This window comes from Periplaneta americana, chromosome 6 (genome assembly GCF_040183065.1).
Source record: "Periplaneta americana isolate PAMFEO1 chromosome 6, P.americana_PAMFEO1_priV1, whole genome shotgun sequence".
Taxonomy (NCBI): Eukaryota; Metazoa; Arthropoda; class Insecta; order Blattodea; family Blattidae; genus Periplaneta; species Periplaneta americana.
In genome coordinates this window covers 171,894,791-171,914,299 of record NC_091122.1, presented here as the reverse complement: position 1 = coordinate 171,914,299, position 19,509 = coordinate 171,894,791, and the positions used below count along the sequence as shown (strand labels likewise).

Here is a 19,509-nt window from a genome sequence, read left to right as displayed (position 1 = left end):
TCACGGCCTGCTGGAGTATAGTAAACACAGAAAACATTTTATAGCAACAATGTTGAAGAAAGATATTTTGGTTTTCCGAAGTTGCCGTCATTAAACAGAAACCAACATGGAGATTTCATTGCAACTAATTAGAAATTCGTCTTTCAGGTATATAATAAATGATCTTCGCACAAAATAATGTACGATACACGAGCGGTATGTTTGTTTTCATGTTCTCGGAAATGAAAAAAGCTCAACTACGTTTCGCTTTTTCAATCTTTTCCTCGAACATGAAAACGTCAACATACCGCTCTTGTAACGTATATTACTATTACACTTTTCCAGTCCAGTTCAGAAGCTCGGAGAGTGCAGTCGGGTTTTTTGTATGCTCCGTGGTGCGAGTTACTACAGTCTTAACAATGGGTAGAAACAAGGGTGCAAACTGTGAAGGAGGGAGTGGGAAGGATCAGGACAGTCAGATTATTTCCACACTCAAACTTATGTTTGAGGATCTTAAATCTTCAGTGCAGATGGAGGTGAATGAACTAAGAAAATCAGTTGAATTCATGTCTTCCAAGTTTGATAGTCTTAGAGAGGAATTGGCGCACACAAGACATGAACTCAACTCCACGCAGGAGGAGATGAAGAGGCTAGTGAAAGAAAATGACCATCTTAAGCAGGAAGTGAGTGATCTGCAGCAGTACACACGCAGAGACAATATAATGTTATTTGGAGTTCCGGAGGTCGATGAACAATCAACTTATGAAGTCATTGACCAAATATCGGAAGTCATAGGCGGTAGTGAATTGGTGCAACATGATGTAAGCATAGCACATCGTATACCATCCAGGCCAGGAAAGACGCGTCCTATTGTCATCCGCTTCACAAAGAGGAGAAGTCGTGATGAATGGCTCCAGCTGTTCAGGAACGAGGCCAAGAAAGACGACAGCGGCCCTGGGATTGCGACAAAGAAAGTCAACAGGGAACTTCCGGAAGGAAGAATCACAGCAGGTGACCAACTGACAGCAGTGACCAGAGACCTTTTGAACAAGACAAGGGATGCAGCACGACTGAAGAATTATAAATTTGTATGGACAAGAGACGGTAAGATATTTGCAAGAAAAGATGAAGCCAGTCCCGTGAGTAAAATCACTAATGTTGACGATGTAAATAATTTGTAAATACTATTGTGTCGGTAACCACGTTTAATTATACAATATAATTGACTTAAAAATGGCTAGTAATACTATATTAAATGAAATCCATCAGTGCAAATTTAATAACAATAATAACACAATGGTTTTTAACGATTTACTTCACTGCAATGAGTATATTACCAATATTCTATCAGATCTTAAAATATTTCACTTAAACATTCGTAGCATCAACAAAAATTTTTCCGAACTCTGTGTTTTACTTAATAATTTTTCCTTTTACTTTGATATTATAGTTCTAACTGAAACCTGGCTTGATCATGACTCTGGCTATGATATTAATGGTTATAAAAATTTTGTTAAAAGTAATAAGTATAATAAATGTGATGGTATAGTTGTATATTTCAAGGAAAACATCGTAGTGTCTTTAAGTGATATTGACATTTCCCATTGCAACGCTATACATTTTCAATTAACACTTATTAATGATACTCTTGTTAACCTAACTGCAATTTACAGATCTCCAAAACTATGCAAAAATGAATTTCTGAAAAATTTTGAAAGCTTCTTGTCAATATACAAAGATTTAATCAACCATGTTATTCTTGGTGACATAAACATTCAAATTTTAGAAAATAGATTAGATAATTTTGGCAACACGTATTTAAATATCATGCATGAATATGGATACGTGAAATACTTAAATTCCATTACTCGTCCATCATCCAATTCATGTCTTGACCATATTTTCCTAAAAACGGGAAATAACTTAAATTTTATACCTGGAGTATATGCAAGCGCAATAACAGATCATTATATGACTTTTGCATTGTTGTCAATCAGTAATAAAAGTATTAGCAGAGAAGCCACTGAACCTTCGGACAATTATAAGCTAATTATAAACCATAAAAGCCTATTATCAAATATTAATAATATTAATTGGGAATCTATATTCTACAATGAAGACGCAGATACATGTTTCGATAATTTTTATAAAATACTCTGTAACCTAATTTGTAAATATTCTAATCATGTCCCTCTCAAATTCTCAAGTAAGTACAAAAAAATTAAACCTTGGATTACCACAGGTATTGTTAAATCAATACGATCTAGGGATAAGTTAGCTAAGCAAGTTAAACGAGACCAACAAAACAATGTTTTATTAAATTACTACAGAAAATATAGAAATATTCTCACTAATGTAATAAGAAATCAGAGAATCAAATATTATTCTGAAAAATTTAACAAAAATAAGAATAATCCAAAGCAATTTTGGAAGACCATAAACGAAGCTACTGACACCCAATGTAATAAAAATAGTATATTAAAGACAATTATAAGTCGAAATGGAATAACAATTGAAAATAAGGAAACTATCGCAAATGAATTTAACAATCATTTAGTAATGTAAGTCATGACATCGTATCTAATATAAAAAAGAAAGTATTTGGTACTCATCACTATAAGCTTTATAATAAAAGTATATCATCTATGTTTATGTTTCCTGTAAACGAATGTGAAATCATTAATATTGTAAACAGTTTAAAAAATAATGTGGCTCCTGGTATTGATGGTATTACAACAAATACCCTGAAACTTATTATCGAAGCTATTTCTAAACAACTTGCCTTTATATTTAATTTGTGCATATCTCAAGGTGTATTTCCCTCAGCCCTAAAACATGCTGTGGTGATACCAATTCACAAGTCTGGTGACAAAAGTAATCTTAATAATTACAGACCCATTTCACTATTACCCAGTCTCTCTAAGGTATTTGAAAAATGTATAAAAACACGGTTAATAACATTTTTAGAAAAAAATAAACTACTAAATGATAATCAATTTGGTTTCAGAAAAAATTTGTGCACTGATGATGCTATTATGGCAGTTACCTCAAAAATAATTCAAGAATTAGATGTAGGAAATAAATGTCTAGGAATTTTTCTAGACTTACAAAAAGCTTTCGATACGGTCAATCACAGTATACTTTTGAATAAAATGGATAGATTAGGAATTAATGGAATTGCTTTAAAATTATTTAAATCTTACTTAAGTAACAGAACTCAAGCAACTGAAATAAATGATCACCTTAGTAAATCACGTAACATTGATATAGGTGTACCTCAGGGGACGATTTTAGGTCCTGTTTTGTTTTTAATATATATCAACGATTTACTTAAAATTGACATTGAGAAATATTCTGGTACTCTGTATTCTTATGCTGATGATACTGTGGTTATATTTAGCGGTTCGAGTTGGAATGAAACTTATCAAAATTCTAACAGTGGTATTAATATTATTAAAGAATGGCTGGATGCTCACTTACTTTCTTTGAACGTTTCTAAAACAAAATTAATACCATTTTCATTAACATCACATGGCCTTGAGCAACTAGAAATAAATAATAATATAAGTATAACTATACATGATTGTAACCTACCTACTTGCTCATGTAACGCTTTGAGTATATCCTCACAAGTTAAATATTTAGGCATTATTATTGACCAACATTTAAAATGGGACAAGCATATCTCCTTTCTGTGTAACAGATTGCGTAAAACAATCCACAAATTTTCCATTCTACGCTCTTATTTACCTGTTTATGTTCTGCGTACTGTGTACTTAGCTCTGTTTCAATCAATAATTCAGTATGGTATTTTAGGTTGGGGAGGAATGGCAAAATCGACTCTCCGTCCTTTAAATCTGCTCCAAAAAAGAATTATCAAAATTTGTCTATATAAACCTTTTGATTACCCAACAAAATTAATTTTTCAGGAATTTGGCGTATCAAATCTAGAACAAATTTATAAACAAAAATTGCTGATTTACTTCCATAAAAACCACAATAAATTTAAATATGATCCTCATGAATACCAGACGAGACAAACTACAGTTTCTTTCTAAATACTCCCAAATGCCACACAACTGCTGGATTAAAACACAGCAGAAATTTTGGACCCAAAATATATAATACATTAATTAGAGCTTACCCTGAGCTAAGTACACTTAACACACATAGATTTAAGAAACAAATCAGATTAATTATTTAATTGTTTAAGCCAATTGAGTTAAAATTGTTACTCTAATATTCATGTACTTCTGTATTTTCTATTTGTATATAGACCCTGTTATTACATGCTGTATGTATTTTATCATTTATTAATGTTATTGTGCTCAATGAACTCTCTTAATTTTGTGATATATTTTGTATAACTGATCTGAACTGCGCCCGAGCACGAGCTTCTGCTCTTTCGGGCTGCAATGCCTAATGTAGCTCAAGTGTATAGTATTAATAAATATTATTATTATTATTATTACTTAAAACTCAAGAATAAAGGTATTTTACAAACAACTTCAAATTAGTGTAACTCTGAAAATATTGAGATCAGGACACATGTTAATGTGACATTTTTTTGCTCAGAATGTCTTCGGAAATAAGCTCCTTAATTGACGGCGAATCACCCTGTATATATGCACTGTACATACATATTCGTAAGTTTGAACAATATATAAACATGAACAGTTGCAAGGGAAAAATTGTTTCGGGGCCGGATATCACTTCAAACCCACCTTTCTCCAATCTTTCCTATTTTCTGCTTTCCTCTTTGTTTCCTCATATGATCCATATTAATATCTTCTACTCCGAAATCTTCTCCCGTTCACCATTCCTTCCAGTGCATCCTTCAGTAGGCATTTTCTTCTCAGCCAGTGACCCGACCAATTCCTTTTCCTCTTTCTAATGTTTCAGCATCATTCTTTCTTCACCCACTCTTTCCAACACAGCTTCATTTCTTATTCTGTCTGTCCACTTCACACGTTGCATTCTTCTCCATATCCACATTTTAAATGCTTCTATTCGCTTCTCTGCACTTCGTCGTAATGTCCATGTTTCTGCCCCCATACAATGCCACACTCCACACAAAGCACTTCACAAGTCTCTTCCTTAGTTCTTTTTCCAGAGGTCTGCAGAAGATGCTCCTTTCTCTATTAAAAACTTCCTTGGCCATTGCTATCCTCCTTTTGACTTCCTGGAAGCAGCTCATGTTACTGCTTATAGTACATCCCAAGTATTTGAAGCTGTCCACTTGCTCTACTGCCTCATGTAGAAATCGCAAGCTTGTCTTCTGTATTTTTCTTCCTATGACCATGCTCTTAGTCTTATTTGCATTTATCTTCATCCCATACTACTCATAGCTCCAGTAGCATATCCCTTAGTATCATTTCCTCCTCTGCTAACAGTAGCCATAGTAAGGTAAATAAATTAAGCAATCTGTACTAATAATAAATCTGTAGCCGAAATTTTTCTGGTAATTTTCGATTTTCCAAAAATAATTGGTCCTAACATATATAATTAATCACCCTGAAACCGAAAATCGCTTTTTTGAAATTTTTGTTTGTATGTCTGTCTGTATGTTTGTTACCTTTTCACGCGATAACGGATTTCGATGAAAATTGGAACTTAGTTCGTTGTAACTTAGATTTTAGGCTATATGGCATTCAAAATACATTATTTAAAAGGGGGGTTATAAGGGGGCCTGAATTAAATAAATCAAAATATCTCGCTTATTATTGATTTTTGTGAAAAATGTTACATAACAAATGTTTCTTTAAAAATAATTTCCGATAAGTTTTATTCCTTGAAAAATGTTGATAGGACTGATATTTAATGAGATAAATGAGTTTTAAAATTAAAATAATTGCCATCTAAGGCCGTGTAATGAATTAAAAAGCAAATGACTTCGTCTGTAAGGGGCCTTGGACAGCAACAAACGAAAGCTATGAAAGATAGCCTACAGATAATGTTTCTGTGTTTGTATGAAGTAATATCTTAAGCTAAATTAACCGATTTGTATAATTAATTATTAATTCACCATTGGAAAGTGTAGTTTCTCTAGACGGACATAATGCTATAATGTTATTACAGTAACTTGTGAGTGAATCGAGGACAGGTAAGATTAAAATAGCTTCTTATGCACAGAATACTTGATAGGCTATTCTGTACATTCGTTTCCTGTATTTCCTAAAATAATTTTTATCACCAAATGAGTGGTCTCTGATCAAAATGATCGCATTTTAATTATGCAAATATAATTTAAATTAAGTAACATAATAAACGATTTATCCTTATATCAAACACGAATGTTCCCTGGATCAAATGTCCTATTTTAATTATGTAATTACTTTATATTTATTTCTAACGGGTGCAGCGGAGCGCACGGGTACGGCTAGTATTGAATAATTCTAGACTAAAAATAAGTTACAAGTGGTTCACAGAATATTTCACTGAATTCATGTTTCTACATTACATTCGATGACAAGTTACAGATGCTTAATATTGTCAAAAGTACAGATTTCTTATAGATTAGACACGTTTAGTCCTATATTTACACGTCAACAGACTGACAAGGAATCGAGGCTATCTTTATCTGCTGTCCTTTGTTCGGTGTTTATACGGCTCGATTACACCCATTCAAATGCTCTTATCTACAATCCCCGATATGATCTTGAACATGACGCTTGGGAATGTCCACGTACGCGCGGAGACCTTGGTTGGAGTCATTCGAAGATACATTTTTCTAGTTATTTAACGACACTGCATCAACTACAACGATTAGGTCTACGTAGCGTCTATGGAATAGGCGTATCAGTACAAAAAGAAATATCGTCTAGAGCAGTGTTTTCTAAACTTTTTTATATGGCGACACCCTAGCAAACTAAAGTTTAGTGCATCATCTTATCCCTCAAATGAAAGTAGGCCTATTCCACACTTGTACACACTTCATAAAATGAATAAAATTAACACACATATTTCCAGTATTGTTAATACATTATATGAGGGGAAAGAAATATTTACATAAAGTCCTAAGATGAGAAAAACAATAACACTTATTTTCACCCTTGCTTTTAGTTTTTCAGTGGCTCACATGTGCTTGACGAATCTTACAAATGTATTTTATGTTTTGGATGAATATGGGATAAATTCACCCCCATTTCTTCATCCAGCATTTTTAAACTGGCACGTTCCACTGTTTTGATATTGGTCATCACAGAAAATGTAATATAATCTAATAATATTTTATTTAGTGTTCAGTCTAATTGACATATCACAGTTTAAAATCAATAACACTTACAAATGTAAATGATCATTGCATATTATAAAACTGACATTAGTTGACAGGATGCATCCCAACTAGGTTAGCCACAATTCATTGTAAGTACGTTCTTACAATTGTCATAGTTTTTACAACCAACACTTCATACATTCTGATATTTTATATCTTGTTACAGATAAACCCAGTCCTACAAATTGTTTTAATGTAAATGTAAAAAGTCAATACATATAACCTAGTGCAGTACATATGAACTTAAATGTGAGTATTTTAAATAGTAATTTTATAATTTTCATTGGAATAAATTTTCCATTTGAATACATTAATAACAGTTCCTCACATAATAAATAATATATATTTAAGAATGATTCCACCATTGACTGGAGTGACAAATCATTGAGACCAATGCTTGCGCTACAAACACTCAACTAATGGAAATGTATTGGCTTATTATGAAGTTTAAGAGGCATCATATGATTTTTCATCATGTTGTTTTAATGATCACAATTTTATAATTTGAAATATAAGATCAGTACAACATTTTAGTCACTATTTTATCATATATAATTTTAATACCTGTACTCATTTAAATTTCAGATTGTTATTTATCATAGAGTTAACCATGTAAATAGTTTTTTTTATTAATATATACAAGATTGTAAATTTCAATTATCTGGTACGCATTTCACAGCAAAGATATGAAAAATTGTACAAGATATTGTGAGTCAAATACCTGATGATGCCCAAGGGCGAAAACGTTTGCATTTCAATTTTTTTAATATGCAATGACCATTTACATTTGTACATGGGTTGGATAAAAAGTAATGGCAACAGTTCGATATTTCTGACATGGCTTTATTCACAGGGGTACAACATTTACGTACCTTCTATATAGTCGACCCCCTTATTTATTACCTTTTGCCAAATGTTTGGAAGGCGTCGTACATCATCAACGCGTCCATTTTTGTTGATGTTCCGTATTGACCGCCCTAAAGCACGGATAAGTTCATCTCTAGTATTGTACCGGGTCCCTCGCAGTGGTTCTTTCACTTTGGTGAAAAGATCGTAATCGCATGGATCATATTGGGTGAGTACGGTGGATGTTCCAGTAGTCCGCGTTTTCCGTCTGCCTTGGAGGTACAGCGTGGTGCAGTATTACCCCATCAATGTCATACGCCACAATGAACATCTCCTTCACAGCACTTTGTGTAGGGCGCACTTTCTTTGGACGAGGGGAACCGGGATGCTTCCATTCATTTGATTGGCGTTTCAAGTTTGGTTCATACGAGCGAGTCCAGGTTTCGTCCATAGCGACGATTCGTCCAAGAAAGTCGTCACCTTCCCTTTGGTGCTGGTGCAACAAGGCCTTCCCGGAACGCTTTAACCCATCGTGAAACTGTGCGATATGGCAACGCTGCATCGCCACATGCTTCACGCAGTCCCTGAAAACATTCTTGTGCACTATGACCTCGTGCCATTTCAATTTTGATCCAGGAACGTTGCTCTAGTTTTGTAAGGATGGTCTTAGGGCGCTCGCACTATCCCTATGAAAGTGAACGTTCTACACACTGCAGTAGATTGATGGAGTACTGTCGCCGCTGGCTGCACTAACTCATCTAACAGTCCTTGTTCATGTCCACACAGCTGGCAGCTCTCGAACGCACCATCATCACGTGACAGCAGTGTTGCCATTACTTTTTATCCAACCTATTTAAGTGTTATTGATTTTAAACTGTGATATGTCAATTAGACTGAACTCTAAATAAAATATTATTAGATCATATTACATTATATTGACTATCGGAATATCTCTATTATCATGCTTTCTAAGACAATCACAGAAAATCCTGCTTCGCAATAATATGTTGTTGAAAACTGCAACAAAACACAATAACCAGTTTAAGGATATATGTACGTGGACAACCATAAATATTATCAGAAAATGCAAGCCCTAAATTTCTAAAATTTTATAAGGAATAAACTCACAATTGAACGGAAATTACAAGGTATCACAACAAGACTTATTAGAACTTAAATATCTGATAAAAGTATAAAAAGGTTACAAATAATATTTTTAAGAATTCACTTTTTACTTTAAATTAAATTTTCCAAAATTTGAAAATTTTCACACATATTATTTCATAACTCCACAACCATTAGAGATAGAATTCTGAAATTTTGTACACTGATTTAACATACATTTATGCAAAAGGTAGACTACAATAATGTCCATTTCTTTGAAAGTAGAAAAATTAGGTTACAAAACATTATTTAAATTTTAATATATTTTATATAGGAAAATAAAAAACTGAATTGTATTAAAATATACAACTCTACATGTCTGAGAGCAGTCTACTTTTCAGAAATAAGTGTTTGTTACATGCGGGAAAAATATTAAAGATGTCAGAGAGACCATAACAATGTTATGGTTACCAAATGATAAAACTGCAGAATTTTTTTTTCATACTCTGATAAAACTGGTTTGAAAAATATTATTAGTAACCTTTTTATACTTTTATCAGAAAATTAAGTTCTAATAAGTCTTGTTGTGGTACCTTGTAATTTTTGTCGAATTGTGAATTCATCTTGTTATAACATTTTAGAAATTTAGATCCTGCATTTTCTGATAATATTTGTTGTCGTTCACGTACATATACCCTTAACAAGATTCGGAAAATCTTCAAGTGAAAACCTGAATCTTTTAAAATCATCTCTTTGGTGTTTTAACTTCAAGTTTCTATCATTTTAATCTCTGCCATTTCTTCTTTTGTTAAGGAAAACCTACAAACTTTAGATGACAAAAGTGAATTTCTTATCCAGTCATAAGCTTTTGTGCTTCAAGTTTATCTGGATTAGAAATAAATATTACTCGTTGCAGGGCTGTTAAATATTTAATCACATGGAAGAAACATTATTATTCAATAGTTTCTGATTAACTTTTGTCTGTGATTATTTAATTCATAACTCCTTTATCCCCCCTAATCCATAAATGGTCACGATCAAGAACATGATTTTATACTGTCTGAGACCACAAGAGTCGAAAAAATAAAATGTAAGTAGCCTACATGGTGCCATTAAAAATAAAAAAAACTAATTGGCGCACTCTTCATAAATAATAACAAAAAAATAATTTTTGAAAACGTGTCCAAAATATTTCTTTTTCACCCTCTATGGCTTCCGTATACAGTCTTTCTTCATAAAATTCAAAATAGGATAGCTACAAGCAGGGCTCCATTCGTTTTATTCACCTTTTATATTAAAACCTACTACCTTCATCGAACATTCTCTTTAGCCTACGCAATATACAGTTACATTGTACAGTTCATGTCTCTTCCTGTAGAAAATTACTGTACCGGTGCATAATTTAACGATGAACAGTTTCAGTTTTTCTCTGGCCACTGGCGTGCATACAAGGGTTCTGGTTTCGTGTCCCTCAAGTTTCTAAACTGAGACACAGCACACACAAAGGCACGCGATCGGTTTTTTCTGAACACGCATTTCGAAGAGAAAATGTAACCGAAGTTCTGTTGCCTCACCATTATAATGCCATTTCAACACCAACGTGTTACATTGAAAAGAATAAATTGTATAGGCGTCTAGTTGCGATTGTGCGCCGTTACCCAAACGTCTAGAAATACTAAATCGTCGACTTTTCACTCTGGAGACCCGAGGTCAATTCCAACAAGTCCAAGTACAATTTGTAATTTAACTTATTTATTAAAGAGGAAGTGTGAGTTTTACAAACTTGTAAGCTCGTAAAGACATTTTTCGTGTCCATGTAACCTAATTCTGTGTTGTAAATTTAGTCTGTAGATAGATAGATGGATTTATTGACTAATATTATACCTACAGATGTTATATTATCATAATTTTCTCTTAAATTCAATGTGCGGTTGTTCTGACCGTACGTGCTTTGTACCTAAAACAAGTTCTACTTTGTAGGTTTCACCCCCCTCACCTCTGATTAGATCCAACCACTCTAAAAGAACACACAGATTAAAATTAAAATGGCACAAACAATAGTACATTATGCAACGAGCCTATAATGGTAGTAATTAAGACGCGAGTATGTTTGTTTATGAAACGAGCGCAAGCGAGTTTCATAATTTTCATACGAGCGTCTAAATTACCATTGTAGTCGAGTTTCATACGACTTTTTATGCTCTACCATATTTCTAACTTGAAATTATTCAGATGTATTCATGTTATGGCTATCTAAGTGAAGAGCGGAACTGACCTTCTAAATTGTGAGATGTGCGCAGACGCGAAAGTATTGATTTTTTCCGAGGGACGAATGTCATTGACCTTCATACAATCTAGAGAATAACATGAACATTAATATTGATATAACCTGGAAATTGATTTAGAATGGAAAAACGAGATGACAAATTGAATTTATTTGAATATTATTTACAATTAACGCTAATTATTATAGTAACAGAACATAACCTTCTGCGACAGTATTGGATTTCCAGCCTCCCTGACGTTTCGCTAATTGTCTTTCGATTGCATATCCGAGAATAATCGGTTTTATAATGGTACAATGGTGATTTCGCATTGGCTGAACAACTGAACTATAATCAATAGGTGTACTTTAATAAGGTACATTAAAGGGCTACTACCAGGTGTATAATTACTACATTTCGGCATGGTCGAGCATAAAATATATTATATAATATATCCTAACCTAAAACAGACATAAAAGTGTATAATTGAGTAGATACCATTATCCCTTCGTCAGTTCGCATCACAAACTTCAACAGCTGAAGTTCTAATCTGTCTCGCCTTCAGAAGGAACAGCCCAGTCTTTTGTTCGTATTCTCTATTCCCCATGAGGTCAAGAAATGCAAGCGAACCCCTATTCTGACTTAGCATCGAGAGTAGTAGATATTTCTCCGAATATGTTCCGATTCGACACACTGCAATAAAATATGTCTCCAAGAGTCCTTTTCTCCGCACAGTGGACAAAGGCGCTCTCGTTCTTCGTTGACAATTTTATTACTCTTCCATGCCCCCAGTCTTAGCCACGCTAAACCTGCTCTACTGTCTTTGTTACAAGAATTTATGTAGTCACACCTCCGTCAGTTAAGCATGAGATCTGATTGTAAATGTAGTGAGGACTTTTCCGAATATTGGAGCTCAATATCTTGACTCTCGATATCAATTAAACGCATCTTCGCATTACGCCATACATTTCTTCTATTATTACCACCTTTATCCCACACCCATCCCATTCCTATATGATGCAACTCTCTCTGCAGTTTATAAACCGTCTCTTTTTCCCCAACCCTCTCTTTGTTGAACTTTGTAGCAAATCGATCGTAAAAGCGACTGATCTCCAAATATAATTTTAACCAGAATTTTATCATCCTAATTTTCATATGAATTTCTTCATTTTGAAATTTAGTTCCAGAGATTGGAGAGAAATCGCCAGAACGTTATGCTTCTTTCCTCCCCCTCGTGTGGTAACTACCAGACCTCACCCTTAATCGGTTTTCCTCTTCAAAATTCTCTAATATTACTTCATATGGAACAGCGAAAATGTGAATGTGATAAGTGGTCAACAGGCTTTGAGCTGATATAAATCTGTGAGTCCCAGTTTTCCCTGCAAGGACGCGTTTTAGTGTATCCTTTAATGTTTAATTAATTAAGTAATTAATCCCTCTCGAGGGATTCAGTCCGGCATCGGAATTTGAATCCGGTGTGGCTTAGTGGATAAAGCTTCAGCACGTACAGCTGAAAACCCCGGTTCGAATCCCGGTGTCAGAGAGAATTTTTCTCCGTTCTATCCATTCTTCGCCACATACTCTCGGCTCCACAAGTAAAGAACCCTGGCCTCACACCACTTCTACACAGATGACAGTGATTGACAGGCCAGTTAGGGAAGTAGACTTCCTAAAACTTTCAGCTGTTGCCACGTTTGCGCTTGGCTTCATTCTTTAAATGTATTTTGTTTTGCAACTGGTTAGATTCTTTCAAAAATGGAAAATTCACAACACAGCATTCTCAGCGGTCTCCTGGCGGTATCTTTGTCCACAGTTTCACTAATTGGGGAGCGTGTCAGTCAGATTTATGGCTTCCTGAACCCAACCCTACAACGAAGGTTCTTTACTTGTGAAACCAAGAGTACAATGTATTGTTACATAAGATAATCTGGATCGAAGAAATGGTTAACATAACGAAGGAAAATTTATATATTAAAAATAAATATTCCATAAAAGTAATATTTCGAAAAAAGATCATATTCTAGAGACGAAAAGAAGTCTTTCTGTCAATCGGCTTTTGAAAGTTGTCAATGTCTGACGGCCCTTTACACTATGCACACTAAAATACACTATTTTCACTATTACACTATCATAAAGAATGAAGGCTTACATGATCAAACATTATTTACACTATTGCACACAATTTACAAAATTAAGTAGACTATAATATTCAGTGTTCTGCCCAAGGGCAGGTCTTTCACTGCAAACTCAGCTTCCTCCAGTCTTTCCTATTTTCTGCCTTCCTCTTTGTCTCCTCATATGATCCATATATCTTAATGTCGTCTATCGTCTGATATCTTCTTCTACCCTGAACTCTTCTCTCGTTCACCATTCCTTCCAGTGCATCCTTCAATAGGCAGTTTCTTCTCAGCCAGTGACCCAACCAATTCCTTTTCCTCTTCCTGATCAGTTTCAGCATCAATTTTTCTTCACCTAATATTTCTAACACAGCTTCATTTCTTATTCTTTCTCTCCACTTCACACGTTCCATTCTTCTCCATATCCTCATTTCAAATGCTTCTATTCGCTTTCCTTCACTTCGTCGTAGTGTCCATGTTTCTACCCCATACAATGCCACACTCCATACAAAGCACTTCACTAGTCTCTTCCTTGGTTCTTTTTCCAGAGGTCTGCAGAAGATGCTCCTTTCTCTATTATAAGCTTCCTTGGCCATTGCTATCTTCCTTTTGACTTCCTGGCAGCAGCTCATGTTACTGCTTATAGTACATCCCAAGTATTTGAAGCTGTCCATTTGCTCTACTGCCTCATTTAGAATTCACAAGTTGATCTTCTGTATTTTTCTTCCTATGACCATGCTCTTCGTCTTATTTGCATTTATCTTCATCCCATACAACTCACATCTGTCATTTAGCTCCAGTAGCAAATCCTTTAGTAACATTTCCTCTTCTGCTAACAACGCCATATCATCAACAAATTTTATGCACTTTATTCTTCTTCCTCCTACTATCACTCCTTTCATGTTTTGAAAACAGTTCTTTACTAAATCCTCCAAGTAGATGTTGAACAGGGTAGATGATAAAGGACATCCTTGTCGTACTCCTCTCCCAATTTCACTTCCTTCTGATATTTCTTCTCCTATTCTGACTTTTACCCGTTGTTTCATATAAAAATTACTGATCAGCCTCCTCTCTTTTCAATTCATACCTATTTTCTTTAGGGTTCCCATCAGTTTATTCCAGTCCACTCTGTCAATTATGAAATAAAATACCTTGCACTACAATGCACAACGCTGTACATACGCTTAATAGTGTAATAGTAATATACGTTACAAGAGCGGTATGTTGACGTTTTCATGGTCGAGGAAAAGATTAATTTCCGAGAACATGAAAACAAACATACCGCTCGTGTATAGTACATTATTTTGTGCGAAGATCGTTTATTACATACCTGAAAGACGAATTTCTAATTAGTTGCAATGAAATCTCCATCTTGGTTTCTGTTTAATGACGGCAACTTCGGAAAACCAAAATATCTTTCTTCAACATTGTTGCTATAAAATGTTTTCTGTGTTTATTATACTCCAGCAGGCCGTGATATACGTCTGTCTTTTTTTCCCCAGTGTCTATAAATGCGAACTTAAAACAAATGGTAAGGTTATGTAATGATTTATTTTTCATGTTAATATTTTAACAATATTATTTATATAACATATTGGAGTAATAACATCGGAATCTGGAATCTTGTTGATTTTTTCACGGCTTCCTTAATGTTACTTGTATCAGGAATGCAATAAGTTTCGTGGAGTAGTAGACTTAATTTTTGCAAATATTTAAAAACAATAATTAACATTGCAATTTAGGTGAAATTGCAGTGGTAAGTTTCCAATTTATAATTATTACTATGTTAAACGTGTCCAAAAATAATATGTTAAAAGCCTAAAGCAGTAAAATGAATGTCGCGCTTAAGCGGTAAGAAGAGGGAAATTGTTATGTGTGTTAGGTTGGGAATACAGAATGTGGTATTTCACACTTACCGCGTATTGGTTCTGTGCGGAAAACAAGCAAATACGCATGATCTCGCACAAATAATGTTTGATCATTATAATTCTTTATTATAATGTGAAGAGTAGAAAAAGTGGTTTCTAGTTCACGTATAAATAATTTGAATTGTAAATATTAGTGTAATTGTTAAAGTAGTTCCTTTTGGTTTGTCCCCCTTTATGAAACAAGAGTCGTGTGAGCCGTCAGTCAAGTACTGTACTTCGCTTGTTAGACTCACGCACATCGTTCGCTTAAAAACTCCAGTAATAGTTAATCTTACAGCCTCCTAGAATAAAGTACGGTCCCTACTAATAAATGCTTTTTGCGTCTGCTGGAGGAATGAAATCGCCCTCTCATTTCCTGATCGCTCAACTAATAAAACACTAGATGCTTCATTGACAACAGAGGAAAATCCACGTCCCAAGAGGAATTCGAATTTACGTCACACTAAAGTCGAAGTTACCTGTAATGCTATGGAGACAGAAAACAGCGTGACAAGCAGCGTGTAGTAGGAGTATGTGCTTCCCAGATCCAGCAGGAACTTCAGCTGGGCCACGTTGGTCATGAGCAGAGCGACGTCTATGAAGCCTTGTGTGATAGTCTTCCGGGTGGCGTACTTGTTGTGCTCGAACTCCTTCGGTTGCTAAGCACATAAATGGAGAAGAATAAGTACCACGAAATGTACAGAGATAAGAAGTTTAAATAAGTATTTCTTAATGGGGCTCACTCAACTAACCTGAGCAGAGAACATACAGTTATTTAAATTAATTATGTCTATTAAACTATTATACACATTAAAGAAAAGTTTTGCACACTAATAGAACATTCCATGGACTCTCTTTTGGTATATTTAAGGTTAATTCTGAATAAAAAGGAAATAAAGTTTGCACATTTTTTCGTAGCATTTTGCATATAAAAAATAAAAATAAATAAATAAATAAATAAATAAATAAATAAATAAATAAATAAATAAATAAGTAAGTGAATAAGTAAGTAAATAATAAGTAAATAAATAAATAAATAAATAAATAAATAAATAAATAAATAAATAAATAAATAAGTAAATAAATAAGTTAGTAAGTATATAAGTAAATAAATAAGTGAATAAATAAAGAAGTGAATAAATAAATAAGTAAATAAATACGTAAATAAATAAGTAAGTGAATAAATAAGTAAATAAATAAATAAGTAAATAAATGAATAAATAAATAAATGAATAAATAAATAAATGAATAAATAAATAAATGAATAAATAAATAAATGAATAAATAAATAAATGAATAAATAAATAATTGGATAAATGAATGAATAAATAAGTGAATAAATAAATAAGTAAATAAATAAATAAGTAAATAAATAAGTAAATAAATAAATAAATAAAATAAAAAAGTAAACAAAGAAGTAAAGAAATAAGTAAATAAATAAATAAATAAATTAATTAATAAGTAAATAATTGAGTAAATAAATAATTAAATAAATAAGTAAATAAATAAATAGATAAATAGATAAATAAATGAATAAATAAGTGATAAATGAATGAATAAATAAGTGAATAAATAAATAAAATAAAAAAGTAAACAAAGAAGTAAAGAAATAAGTAAATAAATAAATTAATTAATTAATAAGTAAATAATTGAGTAAATAAATAATTGAGTAAATAAATAAGTAAATAGTTAAATAAATAATTAAATAAGTAAATAAATAAGTAAATAAATAAATAGATAAATAAATAAATAGATAAGTAAATAAATAAATAAGTAAATAAATAAAGAAGTAAAGAAATAGGTAAATAAATAAATAATTTAATTAATTAGTAAAAAAATAAATATAGTCTTAAGCTCTCCAGCAAAATCCTTAATATTTGCTCCGATTTTTTCTTAATCTTAATCTAGAAAATCTAATATTGAAGATAACGATTAAGAAAATAAATATTTCTTGAAAGAATAGACAAGAGATCCTAGACTGTATTGTTGATGTAGGTCTTTAAATCATTCCAGTAAAATAATCGTGCATGTATTTAATTAATTGTATATTGTATTATGTAAATACTTTACGGTTGTAAAAAAAAAAGCAAATTTGATATTATATTACAGATAAATATTCGCTATTTTATTATTCTGTATAGTGTTTTATAAAGTGTAATGTATGTAGCATGTATTAAGCATGAAAAGTTTTGTTCATTTAGCTTGGGCGAAGGGTTAACAACCCATCACCTTCACCTGACATAATTACAAACATTAAATCCAAACCTCTGAGATGGGCAGGGCATGTAGAACGTATGGGCGAATCCAGAAATGCATATGAAGTGTTAGTTAGTTGGGAGACCGGAGGGAAAAAGACCTTTAGGGAGGCCGAGACGTGGATGAGAGGATAATATTAAAATGGATTTGAGGGAGGTGGGATATGATAATGGAGACTAGATTAATCTTGCTCAGGATAGGGACCGATGGCGAGTTTATGTGACGGCGACAATGAATCTCGGGTTCCTTAAAAGTCTTAATTAAGTAAGCAAGTTTTTATAGTAGGTGAGATATAAAAAAAATGAATTTCACTAAATTTTTGCAGGCCAATGATGTATCTCTCCCTTAGGGACATAAGTGACAAAAGCGTCCATGAATTTCTGGCCTTTAACTACGTATCGAGTAGTATGTTTTGGAATGCATAGTGAATCAATTCGGATTAAATTGTTTCCTAAATTAGAAATGCTTGGATTATATATCATTTTAGAACTCACGTAGAAATCCGGTTGACTGGATGTAGATGCACCAGCAGCAGCAATTTTCTTCTTTTTATCGCTAGATTTTGAAGGCATCTTAGTATTCGCAGAGCTCAAAACTTGGACACGTGCTTCACACAGTAGCTTCGGAATAATTCAAACGTACTGATTCCGTATCTTCTCATTTTAAGATTTATCTCTATCTGTTCTGTTATTTGTCTTTGTTCATGACAGTTTGTAATCTTATCTTGATAATAGGTCGGCAGCTAAACTCTTACACGTTTGATTATCTGTGATCTCCGTTACTTATATTTATATCGCTTTTATTTTCCTTATTAAATTTAAGACCATTTCTTGTCTCGGCCAGGTAGAGGAAACTTCTGAATAAAAAATGAACGTCGCAAAGCTGACACATACTGTTAAGGCCCATTCACAATGAAAATTAAACATAACCGTAACATAAACACAGGCTACCAAATGGAATCATTCACAACGATTCATATAAGCATTGACATAAACATTGCCGTTAGACGTTAATATGAAAGTTCACGAACTCCAAACTTTCATGCTTATGCTTACGTTATTAATAAGTATTTAATGAATTTCAATCTTAAGGCATATAAACTTGCAAATGTTAATTTGCTATTTAATAACAATATATGAACGTTTTCGCCGTTTAGGGCATCTTCAGATATAACAAAACATATTATCTGGACCTATAATAACATATTATGCAAATAACAAGGAAAATAGAGAACAATATATGTGGTACATGAAATTCATGAGTTTTATGTAGATATAACATGAAACAGGATGAATATTGAGATAATCTTTGAATTTGAACTTAGACTGGACGAATATTTTATTTTATACATATAGCTCATGTTACAATTGTAAAGTAGTCATCAACGTCAAACAATATTAATTCAAATGCCAACGGCCTCTCTAAGCGAAATAATTACAATACACAAGAACATTAACTACGCATACTACCTTGCAACTTATGACAACTTTCAGCCATGATTACTTGAAATATTTTATTATCATCATTGTAAATTTTAAAATTAACATCATTGACAAATTTTAAACATTGTATATTAATTGTAACATGAGCTATATGTATAAAATAAAATATTCGTCCAGTCTAAGTTCAAATTCAAAGATTATCTCAATATTCATCCTGTATCATGATATATCTACATAAAGCTCATGAATTTCATGTACCACATATATTGTTCTCTATTTTCCTTGTTATTTGCATAATATGTTATTATAGGTCCAGAT

At 32.9% G+C, this 19,509-nt stretch overlaps 1 protein-coding gene across 1 annotated transcript in view; it reads right to left on the bottom strand.

Moving 5' to 3' along the window:
* LOC138702040 (ninjurin-1-like) overlaps positions 1-18,423 on the bottom strand; it is a 35,528-nt gene extending 17,105 nt beyond the window's left edge. Inside the window, exons 1-2 of the mRNA XM_069829551.1 lie at positions 18,244-18,423; positions 15,973-16,152 (exon numbers count right to left, since the gene is read on the bottom strand). Of these exons, the coding sequence (XP_069685652.1) occupies positions 15,973-16,152; positions 18,244-18,321 (258 nt within the window). The 5' untranslated portion in view covers positions 18,322-18,423. The remainder of the gene's footprint in view (positions 1-15,972; positions 16,153-18,243) is intronic.
* Positions 18,424-19,509: the final 1,086 nt, after the last annotated feature.